We start from the raw sequence: 25,492 nt of genomic DNA on the forward strand, positions 1-25,492 counted from the left end.
CTTTTTTGTCAACAAGCCGAGGCGCAGCGGCAGTTGCACTCCCACTTGCAGCCATGCTTCTCGTTTTCTCACATGCTCTGGCAGCTCGCGCGTGGCCACGTGCACGAGAGAGGGGAGGGACTTAGAGCGTGCTTGAGAGGAGCGGGACTGCAGGCACGGCTGCAGTGCAGGGAGTGGAACCAGAGCGCTGAACACACACGACACGGCTCTTATTAAAAACGGCGCTTCTTCTTTCGTATAACGTTAGATGTCCAACTCGGTGTCGTGTAGCCATTCCCGCATCGCTGGTCCTAGGTTGAAGAGGCTGGCTTCCGAGGGTGGTCTATATAAGGGGCAGATGGTGATTATTATTATTATTATATGGAAAAACGGCGCTTTTTCACGGGAGTACTTTTCCCCGTCATTCTTAAAGTACCGATACTAATGAAACGGAGGAATCGTACCGTTTTTAACGGCAGGGTATCGCGGTACCTTTCAAGTATCGGTACACCGTGCAACACTACTCTGCGGTAGTGAATCGTGGAGAGACCTGCAACATAAAACAATACACGCAAAAACCAGTACTTGATAACGATCATTTATTGAAGTACAGCCGTTTACTCACACAAGCAATCCGGCATACGCAAGGAGGTCTGGAGGACTGGAGGGGAGCACGTAACATCTATGCTGCCCCAGAACGCCTCGTTGGAGATTTTTCTTTTTCCATTTTTTCCTTCCGGGGCATACTGACGTAACGAAGTCCAAATGGACAAATCCGCGGACCTCCGCAGTCCGCACACACACACACACACACACACACACACTCAACCTTATATTTTCTCAGCCGCGGTGCTGTCTCGCAGACCACACGCAGCAACCAGGGAACGACACCAGTAATCCAGCTCACACTGTCTGCTCCCCGAGCCTCAAAGGGCGGAGCAGCGAGCCCCGCAACGTCCCCTCAACACGGCACCCAGACCCCACGCAGCATTCTCACCTGTTTGTCCTTACTGGTGTCATTTTATGATTGCTAACAAACGCCATCGTGAAACATAATCACTGATGTTCCGCTGTAACGGTGGTGGACTCATCAGAACAGAGTGGGCGAGCTGACTAATCAGAGCACAGTGGGCTCATAGGGGGGGCAGGAGCTCCAACAAGCCGTGTGGGACAGAGAGTGAATACACATACTATACAGAGATGCTGTATGACAAAAACCAATGTGATTTTGGAACATTGAACAATGTAAATCTATTCTAGTAGACCTCAACAATGGAATTATGATCAGTAGAAATGGCCAGGACATGGGACCTTTAAGATTGTCTGCTCCTTGAGCTCTGTGATCATCTCTGTGGGCTCTAATCTGAGGTGCTTTAATTTGTGGTTTCTGAGGCTGGTAACTCTGATGTATTGATCCTCTGAGCAGAGGTAACTCTGGCTCTTCCTTTCCCGGGGGGGTCCTCATGAGAGCCAGCCTCATCATAGCATTCAATGGTTTTTGCGATTGCACTTGATGATACATTCAAAGTTATTGACATTTTCCGGATCGACTGGCTTTCATTTCTTAAAGTGATGATGGTCGTCTCTCTTTACTGGATTGAGTCGTTCTTGCCATGATATGGATTACAACAGCAGTCAAATAGGGCTTTCCACCGTGCACTAACTCTACCTCTGCACAACACAACTGATGGTCTCAAACACATTATGAAGGCAAGTCATTCCACACATTGACTCTTGACAAGGCGCACGTGTTAATTGAAAACCATTCCAGGTGTCTACCTCATGAAGCTGACTGAGAGAAGCCAAGAATCATATTCTTGATTCTTGTAACACTTTTTTGTTAACTAGATAATTCCATATGTATTCTTTCATAGTGTTGATGTCTTCAGTATTAATCTACAAAGTAGAAACAAATTAAAATAAACACAAACCATTGAATGAGAAGGTGTCCAAACTTTTGACTGGTATTATATATAAAAAACACACATATTTTAATACTTAGCAGGTTCCCTCATCTATAATCATTTATACAAGCGCAACTTTGAACATGTACAGCAGTAAAATGCAACATACGAAATAATCAAGAAACAACATAAATTAAACACTGACAGAGAACATTTTACTGCACCATCATTACTGTTACATAAGAAGGTGCCGTCAAATGTTCTGATGATGCTTGCATACTTTTACTTAAATAAGGTTTGAATGCAGGATTTTAATTTGTAACAGAGTATTTTAATTCTATACTGTAGGCGTAGTGTATCTGTCAACGATCCCAAATACAATTCCTTGTTTATTGCAGCTAGTGCTACGCCAGAAGAAAAAACCTTTTTTCATTTTCAAAGGGGCTGGGCTACATAAGTTGAACTGAGACAACAAAAATACACATTAAGTGGGACAAAGAAAGATAATGTGAAAATATAAAAACAAAGGCATTAATTAGGGCTGAAAAATGTCTCCCATTGTAATGGTGATTAGATTTTTAAATGCTAACACTTAACAGTTTGTTCTGACTGTGTGTTTCCTGTTTTCTGCAGACGTCCAGCAGCTGGTGGTGGTTAAAGAAGAGCTTCTCCCTGACCAGCAGGAGTGGAGCACCAGTCTGGACCAGGAGGACCCAGAGCCCCCCCCACACATTAAGCAGGAACAGGAGGAACTCAGGATCAGTGAGGAGGTGGAGGAGGCTGATTTCACCAAGTCTACTTTCACTCCTGACCCTGTGAAGAGTGAAGATGATGAAGAGAAACCTCAGTCCTCTCAGCCTCATCAAAGACAAACTAAACACATGGAAACAGAAGCTGATGGATATGACTGTCGAGGACCAGAACCAGCCAGGAACTCAGATCCAGAGAGCAGTTTACAACCAAAGACTGAGGACGACACAGGAGACTCTTCTGAACCTGACACTGAAGACTATTCTGAACCTGACGCTGAACACAGTGCTGATTGGAAGGAGACCAGAGAACCTGCGTCAGGCTCAAACTCACTGAAAAATAGACATGAATCTGTCAGTGATCCAGGACGTAGTGCTGTAAAGAAACCATTCAGCTGCTCAGTCTGTAAGAAAGATTTTTCACTGAATGGAAATTTAAAGGCACACATGAGAGTCCACACAGGAGAGAAAGCACACAGCTGCTCAGTCTGTAAGAAAGATTTTTCACTGAATGGAAATTTAAAGGCACACATGAGAATCCACACAGGAGGGAACCTATACAGATGCTCAGTCTGTATGACAGCTTTTTCACGGAATGCACATTTAAAGGAACACATGAGAATCCACACAGCAGAGAAACCCTTTAGCTGCTCAGTTTGTACGAAAGCTTTTTCACGGAGTGGAAATTTAAAGGCACACATGAGAATCCACACAGGAGAGAAAGCACACAGCTGCTCAGTCTGTAAGAAAGCTTTTTCAAAGAGTGGAACTTTAAAGGAACACATGAGAGTCCACACAGGAGAGAAACCCTTTAGCTGCTCAGTTTGTACCAAATCTTTTGCACAGAGTGGAAGTTTAAATAAACACATGAGAGTCCACACAGGAGAGAAACCCTTTAGCTGCTCAGTGTGTACCAAATCTTTTTCACATAGTGGAAGTTTAAAGGAACACATGAGAGTCCACACAGGAGAGAAACCCTTTAGCTGTACAGTCTGTAAGAAAGCTTTTTCACATAGTAGACATTTAAAGGAACACATGAGAGTCCACACAGGAGAGGAAGAATAGAGCTGCAATGTTTGTGACAAAAGATTTAAATGGCATAATTGTTTCAAGACACAAGTGTGTTGGTCGTCAGCTGCTTCTGTAACTGTAAGGGAATACATTTGTCTATTTTGTGTCCTGATGACCTAATGCCGTTACACGTAATATGTTACTCCCTAAGCCTGATTTCACCCACCTGCAACCGATTCACTAATAATCACAAATGTTCATTTCTTCGACCCCTTGACTCGACAACTTTCTTGTATAATAATCGTTACATCTCCTCAGGACCAAGTTCCTGTGTCCTGCCTTTCACCTGCTGATCACCCACTGCTCATTTAAGGTGGACTGACCTTTACAATGGACCAGCTAGTCTTAGTGTCTTAATGCAAACGTTTTGTAAAGTGATGCTCGACCAACAACGTGCTGTTGGGTTGTGTGCTCTCTGCAGGAAGGTGTCTGTACTCAAAGATTGTTGATGAAATGAGAGCTTCACTCTGTTTTTGTTGTCCAAACGACACCAAGAGAGCGATACCTCTTCTTTCCAGCAGATGGCATACATGTTACATCATCCAGTTCAACTGTCATCCACACATTAATGATTCAAAACAGCAGTTGGTGAGATATGGCTAGTAATTGACTATTTCAACAGAATGTGAAGAGGTTACAGTCTTGAGGCCATGTCCAATATGTGTATGCTTTGTTTGATTAAATCTACTGAAATGAGTATTCAGTGACTCAATTATTCTGAATTCCTGTCATTACATCATGGGTTTGCATTGCAATATTAGAACGCATAAAATCCAACTTTATTTCTTCCAAGTTGCGGGTGTTCATTGTTTAGAAATCCGCTGTGTTTTGTCCAAGCTTCCACTTCGTGCTCCGATAATGCTGAACATATCTGTTGTATGCTTTACCTGCTCCAGTAACACAAGTGTAATTCACTGGACAGAGACAAGAGATAGTGTATGGATCCAGAGGAGAACCAGAGGATAGTCCGTATAGAGCCTTCAGGTTCTGAAAATGATCAGGGATAGAGCTATACAAAAATCCAAAACCCTGAATTGAGCAAGAAGATAGCCAGCACAAAGCCAAGAAAGGCCCAGTAGAAAGACAGGAAGGAGCCAAAAGAGTTTATATTTTGTATTTCTTTATATTCAAGCTCTTCTTTTAAGATATTAGAACTTCCTATCTCAACATGTATCCTTTTATTCCAATTAAACCTTACTTTTGTGCTGCCAATTATTGAGACTGTTTCACAGCTTTATGTTAAATATTTAGACTGTTTTCTTTACATATAGATGACATAGGATGAACAGCACGATCCACTCTGCTGGATTCTGCCCAAATCGGCTCAACATGCATGCAAACATCTCGCTTTACCCATACTCCTGCAGTTGTATTGTTCTGGATTCAGAGTGAAGAGTATTAGATGTTCTGCACTCTTATTGTTATGTATTTAATATAAAGTGAAATACCCATAAAGTCAGAAAAGACAAGAGACTCACTTAAGGAAAAAGGTTCTGAACCAGTAACGGAGCGTCCACACTACAGCTTCAAAAAAAGCTTGGAGCTGGGCGTGTCTGGACCTTGGGGATTTTATTCAAGCAACACGACCAACAACCAATCACATGAATCTCCCGCCCCCGACATACAAAGCAAAAACGCCCGGGGATTTTATGGGAGCAATATATATATAAACTCCCCAAACAGGCGAAAACCTACCAGTTTCCCCCACTGTCTCTGCCACCTCCCTCCATGCCTGGTTCCTCCGGTTTGTATCCCGGGAAGTGAAGAGGGTCTGGTCATACAAAACCGGGTGATTTGCTACGGCGATAGTTAGTTTCTCCTCCAACTTTTTTAGAAATATAGAAATGAACGGCGGGATATCTCTCCCAGCTTAGACGCGGTTTGATTGGCTACGGCTTGAGCTGTCAGATTTTCAGAAACGGGATTTGATTGGCTGGCTACTCCGGCGTCAGAAGTTGAACATTGTTCAACTTCTGACGCCGGAGACGGCGGAGACGGACCGCTCTGCTACCCACAATTCAGTTCGGCGAAAAAGCGAGGCAACGTGACGTCACCCCATTCAAAGTGAATGGGCAGATTGGAGTTTCGACGCTGTAGTGTGGACGGGCCGTAAGAGTTCTTCATTTGCACATAAACATGGTCAAATATTTTAAGTTTTGACCAGAGGCCTGTACAATGAAGCTGGTTCAACCTAACCTGGATATGTTTGAGTTGGCCTAATCCAAAACATACACGCTCTCGCTAAACTGTACTACATTACATTACATTACATTGCATTTAGCTGACGCTTTTATCCAAAGCGACTTACAATAAGTACATTCGACCAGGAAGACACAACCTTGAAGAAAACAGAATCATATAAGTACATCAGGTTTCATAGAGTCAAGTATTTCAAGTGCTACTCAACTGGCTTTAGAGAAGCCAGTCCTTTATTAGTATATAAGTGCTTTGTTAGCAGTTCTTTGTTAGTAATTCTATCGCTCGAAGTGGAGTCGAAAGAGATGAGTTTTCAGTCTGCGCCGGAAGGTGTGTAAGCTTTCTGCTGTCCTGATGTCAATGGGGAGCTCATTCCACCATCTTGGAGCCAGGATAGCAAACCCACGTGTTTCTGCTGATGGGAACTTGGGTCCCCCTCGCAGTGAGGGTGCAGCGAGCCGTTTGGCTGATGCAGAGCAGAGTGCACGCGCTGGGGTGTACAGTTTAACCATGTCCTGGATGTAGGAAGGGCCAGATCCATTTGCAGCATGGTACGCAAGTACCAGTGTCTTGAAGTGGATTCTAGCAGTTACCGGAAGCCAGTGGAGGGAGCGGAGGAGCGGCGTGGTGTGGGAAAATTTAGGAAGGTTGAAGACCAGACGAGCCGCTGCATTCTGGATGAGCTGCAGAGGTCGGATGGCACATGCAGGTAGACCAGCCAGGAGGGAGTTGCAGTAGTCTAGGCGTGAGGTGACGAAAGCCTGTACTACGACGCTGGTTATCAAGTGGATCGCTCAAGCCAGCCGTGTCCTATCTAGTTAGGTGCGCGATCACATGAAAGGGGTGGTATTTGGAGCATTCGACCTATCACAAACATGGACAAGCGTACTGACAGCGCAGCGTCATACTTCCTGAATGAAAAGTCAACTATAATATTAGACATATGAAGAAGTTAAAGTTTAAATATCCATGACTTGAACACTTTATCCAGGATCAAAGCCACAGAGCTGCACCTGCAAGGTGAATACAGCTGGGAACAGAACAAGTGTTTGAATGCGTACATTAACAGGTTTATGATATCACTGCCCCGTCTAAAACACGATCTGACTTCAATTACATTTGTCTCGAGTGTTTCGTCAACTTAATGTGTTGCTTAAAATAATCCTTCTGCATCCAGTCTGTGACGCTGAGAGTGTTGCACGGCCAGATACGGCTCAGCTGACTCAGATAAGGAGATATATGATACATTATGAAGTGATATGCCGCGGACTGTACTTAATGTACTCTGATCCGGTTACTTATGTTGTGGCAGATATTTAAGTAAGCTTTCTTAACGCTAATGTTCTAATAGTCAGATTGCTCTGAAGATGGAGGTGATATTCTATTAATGTTCACGTTCACACAGTCGGTGATTTTTGCCGGCCGTCTTTCCTGCAACGGCAGCTTTTCTGTATTTCCTTTCTCCTGTACTATGACTTGCTCGCTTTAAACTCCGCACACTGAGCTCTGATTGGTCAGCAGGCAGTGCTTTCACTGAGTTGATCTCTTATCCTGCAACCTAACCTGCTCCGGGGCAGGTTAGCCGCACAGCATAAGTTACCATGGAGATCTAGCCCGCTAAAAAGAGAACCAGTGCCGTAGGACCGGAAACCCAGTGTTTTCCCTGAAGTTAGCCGGCTATGCAAAAATCCTGCTTCGTAGTACAGGCCTCAGATGGTGTCGCCCTAATCCGTGTATCTACGGTCCATTTGTTTTTCTTTATTACACAAGTTAGCGGAAGAGTGTCTGAGAGGCCTTTTTGTTTTTTACCTTACTAAATGGTCATTGGAGTGAGGGGCGGGGCGAAACTCACGGAAGTGATTTCAAAACAAAAGCCCTCGTTTGCTTGGAACGGTGATAATATTATAAACAAGGGGAAACAAGGTGAATTTAGCGATCACAACGAAAACAGCCAAGACACATATTGAGCCCAGAAAATGAATGTTATCAAGGGCTGTAAATATAATAGGCCTTTGTCTAACACTGACAATATTGTAAGGATATTTAAACTATACAGCGATTCTGCACTGCGGTCACTCAGCCGTCTCTCGAGTTTGTTTTTTCCCTGCTATATTCAATGAGTGATACAAATATTTGTTACCACAAGTTCTTAATAAAACTAACTGTTGGACTCAGTACTAGTTTGACTGCTACCAGAAATGAAATGATGTACTTTTACTCTGTGTACTTTGTGAGTAATCCTCTGTCAGGGTGCCCTCAATAGTACATAATGCATGTTTTCTGCTGTCTTTGATGAGTGATAAAAATACAATCTTATCATTAGTTCTTAATGAAATTGATACTTTTTGACTTTGTATTAGTTAGCCTACTACTAACAATACATTGAAGAACTTTTACTGTGTATTGTTTGAGAAATACTCTGTCAAAGTCCCCTGCTGAGAACAAAAACAAGCCACTTCTGCTGTGCAGTCAGCAGTCAGTATATAAGCAGTCAATATATAAGCAGTCCGTAGAATATAAGCAGTCAGTAGAATATAAGCAGCAGTTAGTAGAATATAAGCAGTCAGTCAGTAGAATATAAGCAGTCAGTAGAATATGAGCAGTCAGTAGAATATAAGCAGCAGTCAGTAGAATATAAGCAGCAAAACAGGACTTTAACCATAGTTTTCTTTTTTAAGAAAAGTTGATATTCTGTTAAAAAACATGACTTTATTGTGTGATGGGTGTTAACTGGCATTTGGCTCATCATGCATACTAATAATCTAAAGAGGAAGGAAAGCTCTTAACAGCCTGATATCCGTCTGCTGCTCATTGACGACAGAGGAAAGTTATCTTTGAACACGTCGTTCCTCCTTCACTGTGAGTAGAAACAGTTTATTGATGTATTGATTCTGTATACCTCCTGTGAACATGATTTAATCTGACATGTGTTATAGTCTCACAGAGATGAGAGGAGCAGCTATGAGTCTCACTGCAGCAGCGAGTGGATTAGTCGTCTTCCTGCTCTCTGTGCCAGGTACTGTACAGCTACACTTACATTCATCACAGGAACAGAGGGGATTCTGGGAAAATGTGGGACTTGTAAAACCGGGTCACATGTGGGAATACGTGGGATGGATTTGTGTAAAAGGCAAACCTAGCAGAAACATTTTAAATGTATTTGTGTGTAGAATTGTTGAAACACAAAGACGTTACTAGTTTGTTTGATGGATGTTCTTGTCGTGCGTTGCCTCTGTCCTTTGCTCGAGTCATCTGCATAGAATATCAGTTTGCTTATCCCCTTTACAAGCGTTAACATGAGAGTATAGTGTCTGCATAACTGCTCCATCCTCTCTCTGTGAAAACACTTTGCTTTGTTTTTTTCTTAAGACGACTTAAAGAATCTCCAGCTCTGTTTTTATTAAGTTGAAGTGATTTAGAGAGATATTCTTATTCTAAGTCTTAACATATTGACTGAACTCTTATCGATCATATGTCTGCCCCAAACCCTTCTAGTTCCTTCTCTCCTCTCTGACCTCTGTGTTATTTCCCACACTCCGAGTAAAAAAAAGCGAGATGTTTGCATGCATGTTGAGCCGATTTGGGCAGAATCCAACAGAGTGGATCGTGCTGTTCATCCTATGTCTTCTATATGTAAATAAAGCAGTCTAAATATTTAACATAAAGCTGTGAAACAGTCTCAATAATTGGCAGCACAAATGTAAGGTTTAATTGGACTAAAAGGATACATGTTGAGATAGGAAGTTCTAATATCTTAAGAGAAGAGCTTGCATATAAAAAAATACAAAATACAAACTATTTTGGCTCCTTCCTGTCTTTCTACTGGGCCTTTCTTGGTTTTGTGCTGGCTATCTTCAAGCTCTAATCAGGGTTTTGGATTTTTTTTCTCGCTCTATCCCTGATCATTTTCAGAACCTGAAGGCTCTATACGGACTATCTTCTGGTTCTCCTCTGGATCCATCCACTATCTCTTGTCTCTGTCCATTACATTACATTGCATTTAGCTGACGCTTTTATCCAAAGCGACTTACAATAAGTACATTCGACCAGGAAGACACAACCTTGAAGAAAATAGAATCATAAAGTACATCAGGTTTCAGAGAGCCCAGTATTTCAAGTGCTACTCAACTGGCTTTAGATAAGCCAGTCCTTTATTAGTATATAAGTGCTTTGTTAATAGTGAAGGGAGCGGAGGAGCGGCGTGGTGTGGGAACATTTAGGAAGGTGAATCCAGTGAATTACACTTGTGTTACTGGAGCAGGTAAAGCATAGGATCCCTCCCTGCCTTGAGCAAACAGGCTAGTTCACACTTCCATTACGTACACCGACAAAGCCACCTCTTCGGGCCGCTCCAAGACCCCCAAAACACGGACTAAGGAGCTCCAGGATCCCTCCCTACCATGAGCAAACAGGCTATTTCAGACTTCCATGAAATACACCGGGGAAAAGCACCTCTCTGTGGCCGCTCCAAGACCCCCAAAACACGGACTAAGGAGCTCCAGGATCTCTCCCTGACATGCGTACTTCCAGAACCTCGTGCCCCTTGGGTCCCCCGAACTTAAGCACTCCCCCACGGACTAAACCAAGATGATCACACCCTCAAGAAACTCGTGCCACTGGGAACCTTAAAGGGGGGTATATTTTGCGATGCTCTATCGTCCGCCCATCGGCATCCATATTCGGCCTTCTTCACAGCACCACCTGCCCTGCTGGAGGTTCACACTTTTTTTACCCTCTTCTACCTTACAAATCATCCCACACTTGAGCACTCCTCACTCGGACTAAACACCTCCATGCTACCACCAGAACCAGAATATCGTGCCCCTGGGGATCTTAAAGGGAAAAAACCCATATTGGGCTTTAAAAACAGAAGACAAAGTAAGTAATTTTAACAAACTTTATTTACAGTAATATTTACAGTAATAAATACATTCACACAGGATATAAAGTATTTACAAGGGGACTGAGTACAACAAAACACTGCATATTTACAAGTTGATCACTGGCAACAGTGGGTGAAGTTGGTGCAGAGTATGGCACCCTCTCTTCACCCATGTCTGAGGGGCTGTGTTCGGCCAGTGACTGGTCCCTCTTCGCTCTCCAAGCGTTGACATTTTTGGAGAATTCTTCATCTGACGTCTCGGCATCGCTGAGTCTTGGTAGGGAGTCTTGGTAGGGAGCGGGGCTGTGCTCCTCTCCAGAGCTGTCACTGTCGATGTCAATACCCGCCAAAGTGTCTTCATGTCCCGCTGCTGCTGCTGTCGATGCTGCCGCTGCTGCTTGCAGTGACTCTGTGAAGAGCAGCCGTATGTCCGCAGCCTCCTTCAAAGAAGGATTCTTCGCGTAAAATTTGTCTGCAGTTGCAGTGTTGTGACACATGAAATCACTCATTCTTTGGCGGTTGCCTTTGTCCTGAAACCTCTTCGCATTATCGGCGTGGACTGTGCGGAGGTCGGTGAAGTTAATGGGACCGTGTAGCCCCACATCAGCCCATGCCAACCTCAGGGAGTAGGCAAGGTTCCTGGACGGGTTCTTCCCCGCTGTGTATCGGAAGTAGCGGCTCTGGGTGCAGGTCAGCGTACCCTTGATTTACAGCCACCTCTTCATCCATCCAAATTCTTCTACGGTGAGGTACAGCTGCGCTTCCCCGAACGCGTTGGCCATCTTGTGGTTGCTTACCTGTTATGACAGAGGTAGAGAGTGTCAATACAATATCAATCATGCATATAACTGCCAGAATAAATACATTGCTTAATAGCACTCACATGGATGAGGTAGCCGAAGGCAGTGCCAGTTGTATCCGCCTTTCGGACCTCGGCGTTGGTCATGTTGGAGTAGACCCCCGGACGGTGGCCGTAAATACAGCTCCAATGGAGGGTCATGTACCCATAGAGGAGTATCCGGGTTGCGGTAGTCGGATTGCTGGCCATCACGTCCAGGAGCTGAGGGATGCGAGTGTTGGTCGAAGTCAAGCATGCCATGATGTCGTTATGGCTCGGCAGACCTTCCATCTTGTCACGCTTCACTTGCATCTGGTGGATAAGTACTTTTCTCTTCAGGGACTTCAGGATGGCAACTACTTCCCGTTTGATTAAAATCATGTCGTTTTGGCTGAGCCTGCTCCCCTTGCACGGTGTGTCGGCCATGTACTTGAGAAAGTGTGATATATTTTTGATATAGAAGTCGGAGGTCGTGACCTGAAGGCTTGATTTTATCAGGCTCCGGGACCACCCGCGTATCTCCCTCATCCCTCATCCCTCAAAAAGAGCCAGTCAGACAGGCGATTGAAACTGTGAGCCATGAAACTTAGGAACGACTTCACTCTGCTTAGTTTGGAGACTGTGTTTTCTTGGAGCCTCACTGTTGGGTCGATACCTACATAATGCTCCCGGTATCCTTGCAGATACTCCTCTGTGAAACATAAAACAGTACTTTAATGACAACACATGGTGTGTTACAGAAACTGCATTTGTCACATATTCAACACACTTACCCATGATCCGTGGGAATGTGATGTCCCGCATTATATTCCCCCGGCCCCTGCCGCGGAACCAGGGGGAATGTATGGGAGGGGAGGTTGACGAGGCCTCGGTATGCATGGATGCAGGTTCTGAGGAGCTGGATGAATGTGTGTGAGAGCCAGTGGGGGACTTGCTGCAGGCGGGAATGGGAGACTTGCTGCAGGCGGGAATGGGAGACTTGCTGCAGGCGGGAATGGGAGACTTGCTGCAGGCGGGAATGGGAGACTTGCTGCAGGAGGGACCTTTCGACTTGGACAGCCTCGTTGGTGTTGACTCTGTTCGGGGTCGTTTCTTTAGAATGACCCGCTCTCGTTCCTCCCCATCGAACACGGGCATGTCCCAGGCCCGCTGATCCATCCTCTGTCGCTTGTGTTTTATCCTCTGCTGCAACTTGCAGCGCAGGGATTTCACCTCAGCAGCATATCTGTCCCGCTGAGCCCTCATTGTGTTTGCCTCCATCCTCCATTCCTTAAAGTCTGGGTTGTCACATTCATTCACCGGGGACAAGGGTGGAGGTTGTGACAGTACATCGTCGTCTTCCACCATATCAACAGCTCAAGAGGTAATCATTCCTATCGTGGGGTTTGTCATTCGGAGTTCATAAAGCTCCTTCTTTGCCACTGTCATTTTCAGTTTATTTAGAACCACATGTATTTCCTCCCGGGACAGCTCAACATGGTCTCTGTCCAAGTGGCGATCCAGCCTTGTGCCGCGGTACTCGCATCCTGCAATGGGACAGGGATGGAGCCTAATGTTTGTCCGTCCGTTGGCCAACAACAGCAGAATTTTTCTTTCAACCAAGTTGCGCACACTATGGTGCCTCTGCAGGTGTTTGCTCAGGGCGCGGTAGGAACTATTACAGAGCGGACAACGGACCACCATCCGACCTGTATTCTTGAGCATTTCGGTACCGGGAAATGTCACCAGTAGAAGGTATAGAACCGTGGGTGAAAAAGAAGGAAGCGTGAAAAGACTCAAGAAAGATGCACTCAGCTCATTTTCAAATCAGTGTTTGTTTTCATTTGCATCATCGTGCGAAAGGTGTCCCATTTAGGCACTCGTTAGGCGGGCAGAGATCCCTGTCATCTCTTGGTCTTATCATCCAGGCAAGGCGGGGGCCAAAACTGGATGAAATTGACCAAAAAGTTAAAAATAAATACAATAATTCATCCATGGAAAGATGCATGAAAGTAAAAAAAAAGTATCCGAAAATAGTGCATCAAATTGTGGGTAGAGTCCCCTGACAACTCCCCTCACGTTCCTCCAGAGTCTGGTTCTCCCAAAGGATACCCGACAGTTTCGGGTACGACAACGTGGGGATAACAGTACCCTCCGGGCGCTCCGTCCCAGGGGGACGGAGGCATTGAACCCCTCGCACCTGCCCCCGGAGGAGGCAGGGGAGTCAGGTACCCGGAGGGCGCACGGTGGACGACCAGGGCGAGGCCGCCACACCGCGCTGGAGTCAGAGTTCCGAGTGTTCGAGCCGGGTCCCGGTGAAGCGCAGGACGGAGCACCCGGCAGTAGCCTCCAGCAGACCCCCCCGCGCAGTTCCCTCGTCCCTCGGAAGAGGTGGAGAGGCGGAGGGGTGGGTGTTTTCATCTGCTGGCGGGTTGCCGGGGAAAACGCCCTGCTCGGGAGCCAGGCTCAGAGAGAGTGACGGTGGGGTGCCCGCGCTCCCTCCTTTTACAGCGGGAGCGCGAGCTCGCCTCGGGGAGGGAGAGAAGAGAGGAGCGGAGGCTGCCGAAACAGCCAGGGCCCTCCCCTCGGCTTGGCTTTGTTTTGTTTATTCATTGTCTCCTCCAGAGACCAGTTCGAAAACTTAACGTTTTGTGAGAACCATGACTGGGGTCCTCCAGGCAACCATTGTATCCGAAAATAGTGTCTCGTTATTCCGTGACAACTCCCCTTGAATTCCTCCAGAGACCAGTTCGAAAACTTAACGTTTTGTGAGAACCATGACTGGGGTCCTCCAGGCAACCATTGTATCCGAAAATAGTGTCTCGTTATTCCGTGACAACTCCCCTTGAATTCATCCAGAGACCAGTTCGAAAACTTAACGTTTTGTGAGAACCATGACTGGGGTCCTCCAGGCAACCATTGTATCCGAAAATAGTGTCTCGTTATTCCGTGACAACTCCCCTTGAATTCCTCCAGAGACCAGTTCGAAAACTTAACGTTTTGTGAGAACCATGACTGGGGTCCTCCAGGAAACCATTGTATCCGAAAATAGTGTCTCGTTATTCCGTGACAACTCCCCTTGAATTCCTCCAGAGACCAGTTCGAAAACTTAACGTTTTGTGAGAACCATGACTGGGGTCCTCCAGGCAACCATTGTATCCGAAAATAGTGTCTCGTTATTCCGTGACAACTCCCCTTGAATTCCTCCAGAGACCAGTTCGAAAACTTAACGTTTTGTGAGAACCATGACTGGGGTCCTCCAGGCAACCATTGTATCCGATCCAAAGTGCTCATGAGGCGGATACATTCCTCCATGATTTCCCCATCATGTGAAAATAGCTCGTTTTTTTCTAAGTGCTCTCAAAAACCGGGTTTCCGATTTCGTGCAGATGGTAGCTTGGAAAAGATGAATGCATTTTTTGGATGGAGGAAGGGAGGTCTCGTTTCCCCTCTCCGTTGTAAATTGCAACGGGGGAGTGCAAAAGTCTCCGGGGCTTCGTCCCGAAGCGCCGAAGACTTGACCCCCTCCCCCGTTGGCACTTAGCCGTTTTTCGAGAATTTCGAAAATCATCCATACTTCCATAACATGAGACCCCAGACCCCCTGAATTAAGCACTCCCCATCGGACTAAACCCAGATGTTCACACCCTCCAGAACTTCATGCCCCTGGTGAGAGGTGTATTTTGCGGTGCTTTATCGTCCGCTCATCGGCTTCCATATTCGGCCTTATTCACAGCAGCAGCACCCACCCTCCAGTGGAGGATATTCTCGTGCCCCTGGCAACACTGGTAAACACTGGTAACATTTGTCCAGCCGCTGGCAGGGACTTGACATCGGAAGTTGACATCGCATTTCCATTGAGCGGACACGGGTACATTTGAAGGACAAGTCCCACGTTACCTCTGTCCATAAGGCTGACATTTGCCTTACAGTTACAGAAGCAGCTGACGACCAACACACTTGTGTCTTGAAACAATTATATAATTTAAATCTTTTGTCACAAACATTGCAACTCTATTCTTCCTCTCCTGTGTGGACTCTCATGTGTGCCTTTAAATTTCCATTCAGTGAAAAAGCTTTCTTACAGACTGTACAGCTGTGTGGTTTCTCTCCTGTGTGGACTCTCATGTGTTCCTTTAAATGATCACTCCGTGGAAAAGCTTTTTTACAGACTGAGCAGCTGAATGGTTTCTCTCCTGTGTGGACTCTCATGTGTGCCTTTAAAATTCCACTCTGTGAAAAAGCTTTCTTACAAACTGAGCAGCTGTGTGCTTTATCTCCTGTGTGGACTCTCATGTGTGCCTTTAAAATTCCACTCTGTGAAAAAGCTTTCTTACAGACTGTACAGCTGTGTGGTTTCTCTCCTGTGTGGACTCTCATGTGTTCCTTTAAATGTCCACTCTGTGAAAAAGCTTTCTTACAAATTGAGCAGCCGTGTGCTTTCTCTCCTGTGTGGACTCTCATGTGTGCCTTTAAAATTCCACTCTGTGAAAAAGCTTTCAGACAGACTGTACACCTGTGTGCTTTCTCTCCTGTGTGGACTCTCATGTGTGCCTTTAAATTTCCATTCAGTGAAAAAGCTTTCTTACAGACTGTACAGCTGTGTGGTTTCTCTCCTGTGTGGACTCTCATGTGTTCCTTTAAATGATCACTCCGTGAAAAAGCTTTTTTACAGACTGAGCAGCTGTGTGGTTTCTCTCCTGTGTGGACTCTCATGTGTTCCTTTAAATGTCCACTCTGTGAAAAAGCTTTCTTACAAACTGAGCAGCTGTGTGCTTTCTCTCCTGTGTGGACTCTCATGTGTGCCTTTAAAATTCCACTCTGTGAAAAAGCTTTCTTACAGACTGTACAGCTGTGGGCTTTCTCTCCTGTGTGTACTCTCATGTGTGCCTTTAAATTTCCATTCAGTGAAAAAGCTTTCTTACAGACTGTACAGCTGTGTGCTTTCTCTCCTGTGTGGACTCTCATGTGTTCCTTTAAATGTCCACTATGTGAAAAAGCTTTCTTACAGACTGTACAGCTGTGTGCTTTCTCTCCTGTGTGGATTCTCATGTGTTCCTTTAAATTTCCATTCAGTGAAAAAGCTTTCTTACAAACTGTACAGCTGTGTGCTTTCTCTCCTGTGTGGACTCTCATGTGTTCCTTTAAATGTCCACTATGTGAAAAAGCTTTTTTACAGACGGTACAGCTGTGTGCTTTCTCTCCTGTGTGGATTCTCATGTGTGCCTTTAAATTTCCATTCAGTGAAAAAGCTTTCTTACAGACTGAGCAGCTGAATGGTTTATTTTCAGCACTAGGTCGTGAATCACTGACAGATTCATGTCTATTTTTCAGTGAGTTTGAGCCTGATGCAGGTTCTCTGGTCTCCTTCCAATCAGCACTGTCTTCAGTGTCAGGTTCAGAAGAGTCTCCAGTGTCAGGTTCAGAAGAGTCTCCAGTGTGGTCCTCAGTCTTTGGTTGTAAACTGCTCTCTGGATCTGAGTTCCTGGCTGGTTCTGGTCCTCGACAGTCATCTCCATCAGCTTCTGTTTCCATGTGTTCAGTTTGTCTTTGATGAGGCTGAGAGGACTGAGGTTTCTCTTTATCATCTTCACTCTTCACAGGGTCAGGAGTGAAAGTGGACTTGGTGATATCAGCCTCCTCCAGCTCCTCACTGATCCTGAGTTCCTCCTGTTCCTGCTTAATGTGTGGGGGGGGCTCCGGGTCCTCCTTGTGCAGACTGGTGCTCCACTCCTGCTGGTCAGGGAGAACTTCTTCTTTAACCACCACCTGGAATTCTGCAGGAAACAGGAGACACCCAGTCAGAACACACTGTTAAGTGTTAGCATTTAAAAATCTAATCACCATTACAATGGGAGACATTTTTCAGCCCTAATTAATGCCTTTGTTTTTATATTTTCACATTATCTCAATTCAACTTATGTAGCCCAGCACCTTTGAAAATGAAAAAGGGTTTTTTCTTCTGGCGTAGCACTAGCTGCAATAAACAAGGAATTGTATTTGGGATCGTTCACAGATACACTACGCCTACAGTATAGAATTAAAACACTCTTACAAATTAAAATCCTGCATTCAAACCATATTTATGTAAAAGTATGCAAGTATCATCAGAACATTTGACGGCACCTTCTTACGTAACAGTAACGATGGTGCAGTAAAATGTTCCCTGTCAGTGTTTAATTTATGATGTTTCTTGATTATTTCGTATGTTCACCTGGAATCAATCAATCAATGTTTATTTATATAGCCCAATATCACAAATGTTACATTTGTCTCAGTGGACTTCACAGTGTGTACAGAATATCAGTATGACAATACGACACCCTCTGTCCTTTGACCCTCACATCGTACAAGGAAAAACTTCCAGAGAAAACCCACAGTTTAAAGGAGAACATGGGAGAAACCTCAGGGAGAGCAACAGAGGAGGGATCCCTCTCCCAGAACGGACAGACGTGCAATAGATGCCGTATGTAAATCGAAAAGATGATACATTTACAACATAGGTAGTCCAAATGTTTGGAAATGCATCTGTCTATAATAAGAAGATGAATCCACGAGGATGTCAGCAATCCTGTGGGAGCCAACAAGGAAGTAGTATGGTGAGAGTCAGGCAGGACCGCAGAGACAGGTTCAGCCACGACTCGAAGTCCAGGACTCAAATCCAGTGCTCAGGATAGAGGATCCAGGACACACGACCCCAGCAACAGGATTAGCCTCGACTCAGGATCCCGGCGTATATATGAACACAACAAAGAGATTTGCTGCTGCTGGGCACCCTCATGTGGAATCAAATGAAAATGTTGACAATGAAGTTGAAAATAATGACAATGATGTTAGCAATGTTGATGTTGAAACTGATGTTGAGACTCAAACTAAACAAAGTGCTGTTATTGATGATATCAATCCGGAGGACAGTGCCTCTAACATTTCAGGTCCAAAGGAAAGGCAACACAAAACACACTAATGTATCTAAAACATCATCCACCGCATCTGCCAGGCTAAAAGCAGAGGCTGATGAAGCAGCAATTGTGGAGCGCATGAAGGCTTTAAAAAGAAAACGTCAGTTGGAAGCAAAGGAGGAAAAACTAAGAAAAGAAAAAGAGGAACTAAGAAAAGAAAAGGAACAGTTTGCTCTGGAGACCGAGCTAGCTGCAACTAATGCCACAATCAATGTTCTGGAAACTAGCTCAAAATGCAGCTCCAAAAGGGATGGAATGAACTCTTATCTGGAAAGGAACAAGGCTCAGAGTACAAGGCAACTCAGTCCTCAGGCCAATCAATTTGTCCCACAGAGAAATGACAAAAATAACATGCAAAATGAATGTCACCCTAATGCCCAGGCTGTCACTGTAAGACCAAAGGAAACCTCACAGACCATCAGGTTTAAAGATACATCACAAACTGTCAGGCCGAAACAAATGGCAGTGTTACAGACGGACCTCAGACCACTATACACTCAAGCACCAACACAGGTGGTTCATGATGCTCAACAGACAGGACGAGCATCCTCCTTGAATATTACATTACATTTAGCTGACGCTTTTATCCAAAGCGACTTACAATAAGTGCGTTCGACCGACAAAATACAAACTTGAAGAAAACAGAATATTCTAAGTACATCAGGCTTCATAGAGCAAAAACATTTCAAGTGCTACTCAACTGGCTTTAGATAAGCCAGCCCTTTATTAGTATATAAGTGCTTTGTTAATAGTTCTATCGCTCGAAGTGGAGTCGAAAGAGATGAGTTTTCAGTCTGCGCCGGAAGGTGTGTAAGCTATCTGCTGTCCTGATGTCAATGGGAGCTCATTCCACCATTTTGGAGCCAGGATAGCAAACCCACGTGTTTTTGCTGATGGGAACTTGGGTCCCCCTCACAGCGATGGTGCAGCGAGCCATTTGGTTGATGCAGAGCGGAGTGCACGTGCTGGGGTGTACGGTTTAACCATGTCCTGGATGTAGGAAGGGCCAGATTCATTCGCAGCATGGTACGCAAGTACCATTGTCTTGAAGTGGATTCTAGCAGTTATCGGAAGCCAGTGGAGGGAGCGGAGGAGCGGAGTGGTGTGGGAACATTCAGGAAGGTTGAAGACCAGACGAGCCGCTGCATTCTGGATGAGCTGCAGAGGTCGGATGGCACATGCAGGTAGACCAGCCAGGAGGGAGTTGCAGTAGTCTAGGCGTGAGTTGACGAGAGCCTGGACCAGAACCTGCGTCGCTTTCTGGGTCAGCTGGGGACGCATCCTCCTGATGTTGTAAAGCGTGTATCTGCAGCAGCGGGTTGTAGCAGCGATGTTTGCAGTGAAGGACAGGTTGTTATCTAGGATCAAACCCAGATTCCTTGCAGTCTGAGTCGGGGAAACAACAGAGGTGCCGATGTTGATAGTCAGGTCAAGAGTGGGACAATCTTTTCCCGGAAAGAAAAGCAGTTCAGTCTTGTCAAGGTTGAGCTTGAGGTGATGAGTGGACATCCACTGAGCGATGTCAGCTAGACAAGCAGAGATGCGGGCGACGACCTGGGTCTCTGAGCGGGGAAAGGACAGAATTAATTGGGTGTCGTCAGCGTAGCAGTGGTATGAAAAACCATGCGTGCTAATGACTGATCCGAGCGAGTTTGTGTACAAGGAGAAGAGGAGGGGACCAAGAACAGAGCCCTGAGGGACCCCTGTAGTTAATTGACAAGGGTCGGACTCAGACCCTCTCCAAGTAACCCTGTAGGTGCGGTCTTTGAGGTATGAGGTGAGGAGGGAAAGTGCAGAGCCTGACACTCCAAGTTCTTGGAGAGTGTGAAGGAGGATCTGATGGTTCACCGTGTCGAATGCAGCAGACAGCTCCAACAGGATGATGACAGAGGAGAGGGAGGCTGCTTTAGCCGTGTGCAGTTCCTCAGTGACAGCAAGGAGGGCAGTTTCTGTGGAGTGACCTGCCTTGAAACCAGACTGGTGCGGATCCAGAAGGTTGTTCTGATGAAGATAACAGGAGAGTTGTTTAAAGACAGTCAGATCAACTACAGAGCGTTGATACAGAGTATACACACTGAAACAGAGAAGTCTAAAAACAGAATGTTACTCACACAATTCTAGAAGTGTCCAGTTGCTTTCTTGTCAAAATCGAGTTGCACACTGGCAGGTCAGTGATTAGGATGAGATTTAAATACAGTTAATGTGGGGGAAGTGGGGGGAGTGGCCTCAGATCACAGCTTGATGGGCCTCAATCGAGACTGGCTTCCTCCTGACTCGTTATTGTCTTTTAAGGGTGAATATCACATAAAATAATGACACCCAAAATGACATTGTGAATATCATGCAACGCCAAACTGACATCACTACAATGTTAGTACAGCAACATTTAGCATCCTCCCTACCAGTGAGAAATATACCCACATGTGATGGTGATCCTCTTCAGTACCATTCTTTCATCAGATCCTTTGAAAATTGTGTTGAGGTTAAAACTGATAATGCAAGTGATTGTTTAAATTTCTTGGAGCAGTTCACCAGGGGGCAGCCAAGAGACCTGGTGAAAAGTTGTCAGCACCTACCCTCTGTTCAAGGATACCAAAGAGCCAAATCCCTGCTTGCTGAACATTTTGGAAATTAATACAAAATTGCTTCTGCTTATATGGACACATTGATAGCTGGCCTCTGGTTAAAGCAGAAGATGTCAAATCACTGAAATCCTTTTCTCTGTTCTTACAGGAATGCTCAAATTTAACACAGCGAATCATGCACATGAATGAGTTGGACATGCCATCAAACCTCAGAAACATCATTATGAAGCTTCCTTATAAAGGTGAGGGAGAAGTGGAGGAGCCGTGCATGTGATTTGCAGGAGAGACGTGGTTGCAGAGCACTATTCATTGACCTTGTGAACTTTGTTGAAAAACAAGTTAGAATTGCCTCTGACGCACTTATTGGAAATATTGAGGACTCAAAATGTACCAGCTGCAACAAACCCCCCACTGTCAGTGAACTAGGGCTGCACAATTCAAAAAAAAGAAAATCTAATTGCAATTTCTCTGACAAATATTGCGATTGTGATTTGCGATATTTATTTTTAAGCAACCCAACAGAAGTTTATTGTAAAATGCGGCCATAACTCCGGCTGGAAGGTCGTATCGACGTACTCCCGTCTCTAGCACCCCCGCAGCCCGAGCTACGAGTGAAATAACTAAAAACTTACATGAAACTTCCGTTGGGTTGCTTTAAAGTCAAGCTTCAGTTTAAGATTCACCCTGTGATAGAAACATGTGATGGAGCATTACTAACCTGACTCAGATGGTTCACCAAACCATCTAGGAGAGCTCCATTGGAAGCCATTTGGAAAGGGCAGGCACTTTCAAAGATACTTGGCAGGTGATTGGATCAATCTGTCTATCACCTTCTATCATGGGCCACTTCTGATTGATTAACAATGGCTGGTAAATGTGGAGCACAGCACTTCTGATTGGTGTGGATGACTGACACACAAGAAGAAAAAAAAAAAAGTTAAAAAAAATCGCAGGCTTTGCAATTTGATAATCGCATCATTTCAAATCGCGATTTCAATTTAAAATCGATTAATCGTTCAGCCCTACAGTGAACCAAGGCATAGGAAACAGGTTACCTTTGCCAATGCAATGAAAGAAAGAAACAAAGGCTACATGGATAATATAAGATCAAGTCCTTTTCTGCCCAAAGTTACAACAAATGCTGTTTATTCTGCCAACAAACCAGCCACTCACTTGAAAAATGCTCACAGTTTAAGTTAAAGACACAAAAGGACAAGATACATTTCATAAAGGAGCATGGAATTTGTTTTGGTTGCTTGAAACGGGGACACAGAAGCAAAGACTGCAGGAGTTGATGGGATTGCAGTGTGTGTCAGCAAAAGCATCCTTCAGTCCTTCACATTGAGCAGAAGGGTATAAGTACACCTTTTAATGAAGCACAAGAACCTGTGAGCCCTCTGAGTGTAGCATCTGGTCAGTCTCAAACATGTGGCCATATAGGGGCCGGAGATGAGTGCAATGCTGTGTTTTCGATTGTTGCAGTTCAAGTGAAAAGCCAAATGAGTGACAGAGTTGTACAGACCTATGCATGTTTGGATCCGGGGAGTTCCGGTACCTTTTGCACTTAAAGCCTTCCAAAGAGATTGGGGCGAAGTGGCAAGCCAGCCAGTATTCTATTGCAAACAATGGGGCAAAAGAAAATTGTGAGTACCAATGTATTGTCTCACTTGGAAGTGTCTGGCATGGATACCCAAAGAGTTATGCCAGTGTCACGTGTGAATAGTGCTGCGTACCTGGACTCACATTCAGGTTCAGGTCCGGACTCAAGTCCAGAGGTTCAGGTTCAGGTCCGGACTTATAAGTCCGGACTTGTGTCAAGTTGTGTGACTAAAGTGAACTTATTGTGAGCTAATTATCAATTGAAAATAAACTCATAATAAACTCAAATTCAAACTCGTCAGGTTTATTGTGCTCCCTTCCAACTTGTGGCTACATTTCTCTATAAAGTACAAATGTAAAAAAAACATTGTTTGCCACTTAGTCTACAAATGACTTATGACAGCAACTACAGTGAACTACTACAAAGTTCAAACATTTATTTCATTTACCAAACTAAAGTAACCAAACAGTCCCTGAGCTGACTGAGCCTAAATCCCTAAAACTTTGCTGAAAGGTAGAGTAGACTATACGCATTACACTGTTACACACCTACTATACAATATACACTGTAGTGACTGTACACCATATATTTTCTACAACTCTACATGTGTACATTATACAGTACATACGACATACATAGTAGGGATGCACGATATTGGGTTTTTGAAACCGATACCGATAACTTCCTGCTTCTCAAGACCGATACCGATAACCGATAATAAAAAAAGATTTACGCCACTAATTATTTTAACGCGATTAACACATGTGTATTTTTTGTCCTCGGCCGCCCCGTAGTTTCAGAGCGCATCGAGTTTAAAATACCATCTACAAGCTGATGCTGACAGCCCCGCTCCTGCCGCCCGCTTGTGGCAGACCACACTTCCACGCTCACCGGCAGGCACCGACTGGCCATCGGGAGGAGCGGGAGGGTGTGTGTTTGTGTGGCCCGAGTGAGCGGCCTTACATGCATTGTTGTTGTTAGCATCTGGTGCTAGCTAGCTGCGCTAACGGATATAAGGAGCTGTTTAAATGAAAACAGAGGAGCGACATTTCGCCACAACTGCGCCGAGCACTTGACTTGATGCAGGAAGCCAGACAGTGGGACATTGTACGAAAAGTCAGCACACTCAGCACGGATAGTGCACAACATGATTCCAGCGTCCAGGCAGCTCCGGTTCGAGCATATGCCTTGAGGTGCACATAGCTCACACACACACACACACACACACACACACACACACACACACACACACACACACACACACACACACACACACACACACACACACACACACACACACACACACACACACACACACACACACACACACACACACACACACACACACACACACACACACACACACACACACACACACACACACACACACACACACACACAGTACTGTCTCTTTGCACTGCTGATAGCTCTCCGGAGCTTTCAGCTTGGTACGCACCTCGCTGTTTATCCAGGGCTTTTGATTTGGGAATGTTCGTACAGAAACCTTCGGTACCACGTCATCGATGCATTTCCCAATGTAGCAGATGACCGTATCCGTGTGTGTGTTGATGTTATTGTCCTCAAACACACTCCAATCCGTAGATGCAAAGCAATCCTCGTCATTTTAGGGGCAAGGCCATTTGGCCTTCCCGTTCACATTTTTTTTAAGGGCACAAAGGCTGTTTGGTTAAATTACGCTGGTCAATCAACATGACTGAAAAGTGTAGCACTAACGTCAACACCAGTCGTTTTACAAATGGCTGAATAGCAATAGTGTTTCTTAAACGTATACGTTAAGTTCAGCCATAAACCAAATAAGTCAGTCAGGGGCAGACAGTAAGGGTAAAATTGTATTGTCACTGGCCCCACCATTGTAACCACTGGCCCGGAGCATTCGTCCACCAAAAAAAAATCGACTAATAATGAAGAAAATTAACACATTTGTTGCAATAATGTATGCACCAACTACATTACAACTTGTACTACAACATTTTAATCATCAGTTTTTCCTCAATTGTTCATATTTGGTTTATTAAAATAATGATATTGTGGTCATTCTATAATGCACTTTCTGCCTTCCTGTCATTAGGAGTTAGACATGTAATGGCTATATGTAATTGATTTGATTAGAACCTTCATTATCCTAAACTGCTGGGACATTTCGCCAATACCTTTATACTGTCTACTCTTCACTTACTTGTCAGCATAGGTCGGCATTGATGTACAGAGCCGACAGAAGACCTTGTTTATACTGGCATCATATTGAGAGGTGCAGTGACGCGTCCTGAAACCAGGAAGTAAGCTGCTGGTTCCCTCCACAAAAAGCAATGGAATTTCTCCACAGGGTTTTGGAAAATAGCTGGAAATAAGGTCTGTGAAAACAAACCCGTTTGATAAATGCACGTTTTGTTCAGCCGGATAATCTCCACATGTCTACCCTACTTTTATAATGTTCGAATCATAAATATAATCGATAGATTATAAAAGGGGTTTATGACGCGGCACTGCAGCCAACTCCCTGTCACTCCTTTAACTCCTCCGGTGACTTTCTTTTATTTGAAGATTGTTTTTTGCACGGCGCTTGGCCGGCTACCGCTCGTATTAAAAACATTTTGGCGAATGGTTAGGTGGCGCGATAGTCTGTAGTGAAGAAGGAGCGCCCTCCCGCTCAAACAGCTGTTTGCTTTCCCCCCAACAACGACAACCGACTCACGAAACGCTATGTTGTAGCGTTGATAAACGAAACAATT

General features: G+C 44.9%; 4 protein-coding genes across 4 annotated transcripts in view; 2 read left to right on the top strand and 2 right to left on the bottom strand.

Moving 5' to 3' along the window:
• Nucleotides 1-4,342, top strand: part of LOC139434205 (gastrula zinc finger protein XlCGF57.1-like) — a 110,010-nt gene extending 105,668 nt beyond the window's left edge. Inside the window, exon 3 of the mRNA XM_071203870.1 lies at nucleotides 3,962-4,342. Within this exon, the coding sequence (XP_071059971.1) occupies nucleotides 3,962-3,963 (2 nt within the window). The 3' untranslated portion in view covers nucleotides 3,964-4,342. The remainder of the gene's footprint in view (nucleotides 1-3,961) is intronic.
• On the top strand, nucleotides 2,603-3,963 carry LOC139434214 (zinc finger protein 501-like). The gene has a single exon (XM_071203882.1). It carries the CDS (start codon nucleotides 2,765-2,767, stop codon nucleotides 3,695-3,697), a length of 933 nt encoding a protein of 310 aa, XP_071059983.1. The 5' UTR covers nucleotides 2,603-2,764; the 3' UTR covers nucleotides 3,698-3,963.
• Nucleotides 4,343-10,782: 6,440 nt separating the features above from the next.
• On the bottom strand, nucleotides 10,783-15,128 carry LOC139434222 (uncharacterized). Its single transcript, XM_071203893.1, has 3 exons — nucleotides 12,393-15,128; nucleotides 11,665-12,310; nucleotides 10,783-11,578 (listed from the first exon to the last, which is right to left on the bottom strand). The coding sequence occupies exons 1-2, from the start codon at nucleotides 12,964-12,966 to the stop codon at nucleotides 12,144-12,146; spliced, it is 741 nt and encodes a 246-aa protein (XP_071059994.1). The 5' UTR covers nucleotides 12,967-15,128; the 3' UTR covers nucleotides 10,783-11,578; nucleotides 11,665-12,143.
• Nucleotides 15,129-15,132: 4 nt separating this feature from the next.
• Nucleotides 15,133-16,983, bottom strand: LOC139434207 (zinc finger protein 271-like). The gene has a single exon (XM_071203872.1). It carries the CDS (start codon nucleotides 16,816-16,818, stop codon nucleotides 15,613-15,615), a length of 1,206 nt encoding a protein of 401 aa, XP_071059973.1. The 5' UTR covers nucleotides 16,819-16,983; the 3' UTR covers nucleotides 15,133-15,612.
• Between the last annotated feature and the right edge of the window lie 8,509 nt (nucleotides 16,984-25,492).

This window comes from Pseudochaenichthys georgianus, chromosome 1 (genome assembly GCF_902827115.2).
Source record: "Pseudochaenichthys georgianus chromosome 1, fPseGeo1.2, whole genome shotgun sequence".
NCBI lineage: Eukaryota > Metazoa > Chordata > Actinopteri > Perciformes > Channichthyidae > Pseudochaenichthys > Pseudochaenichthys georgianus.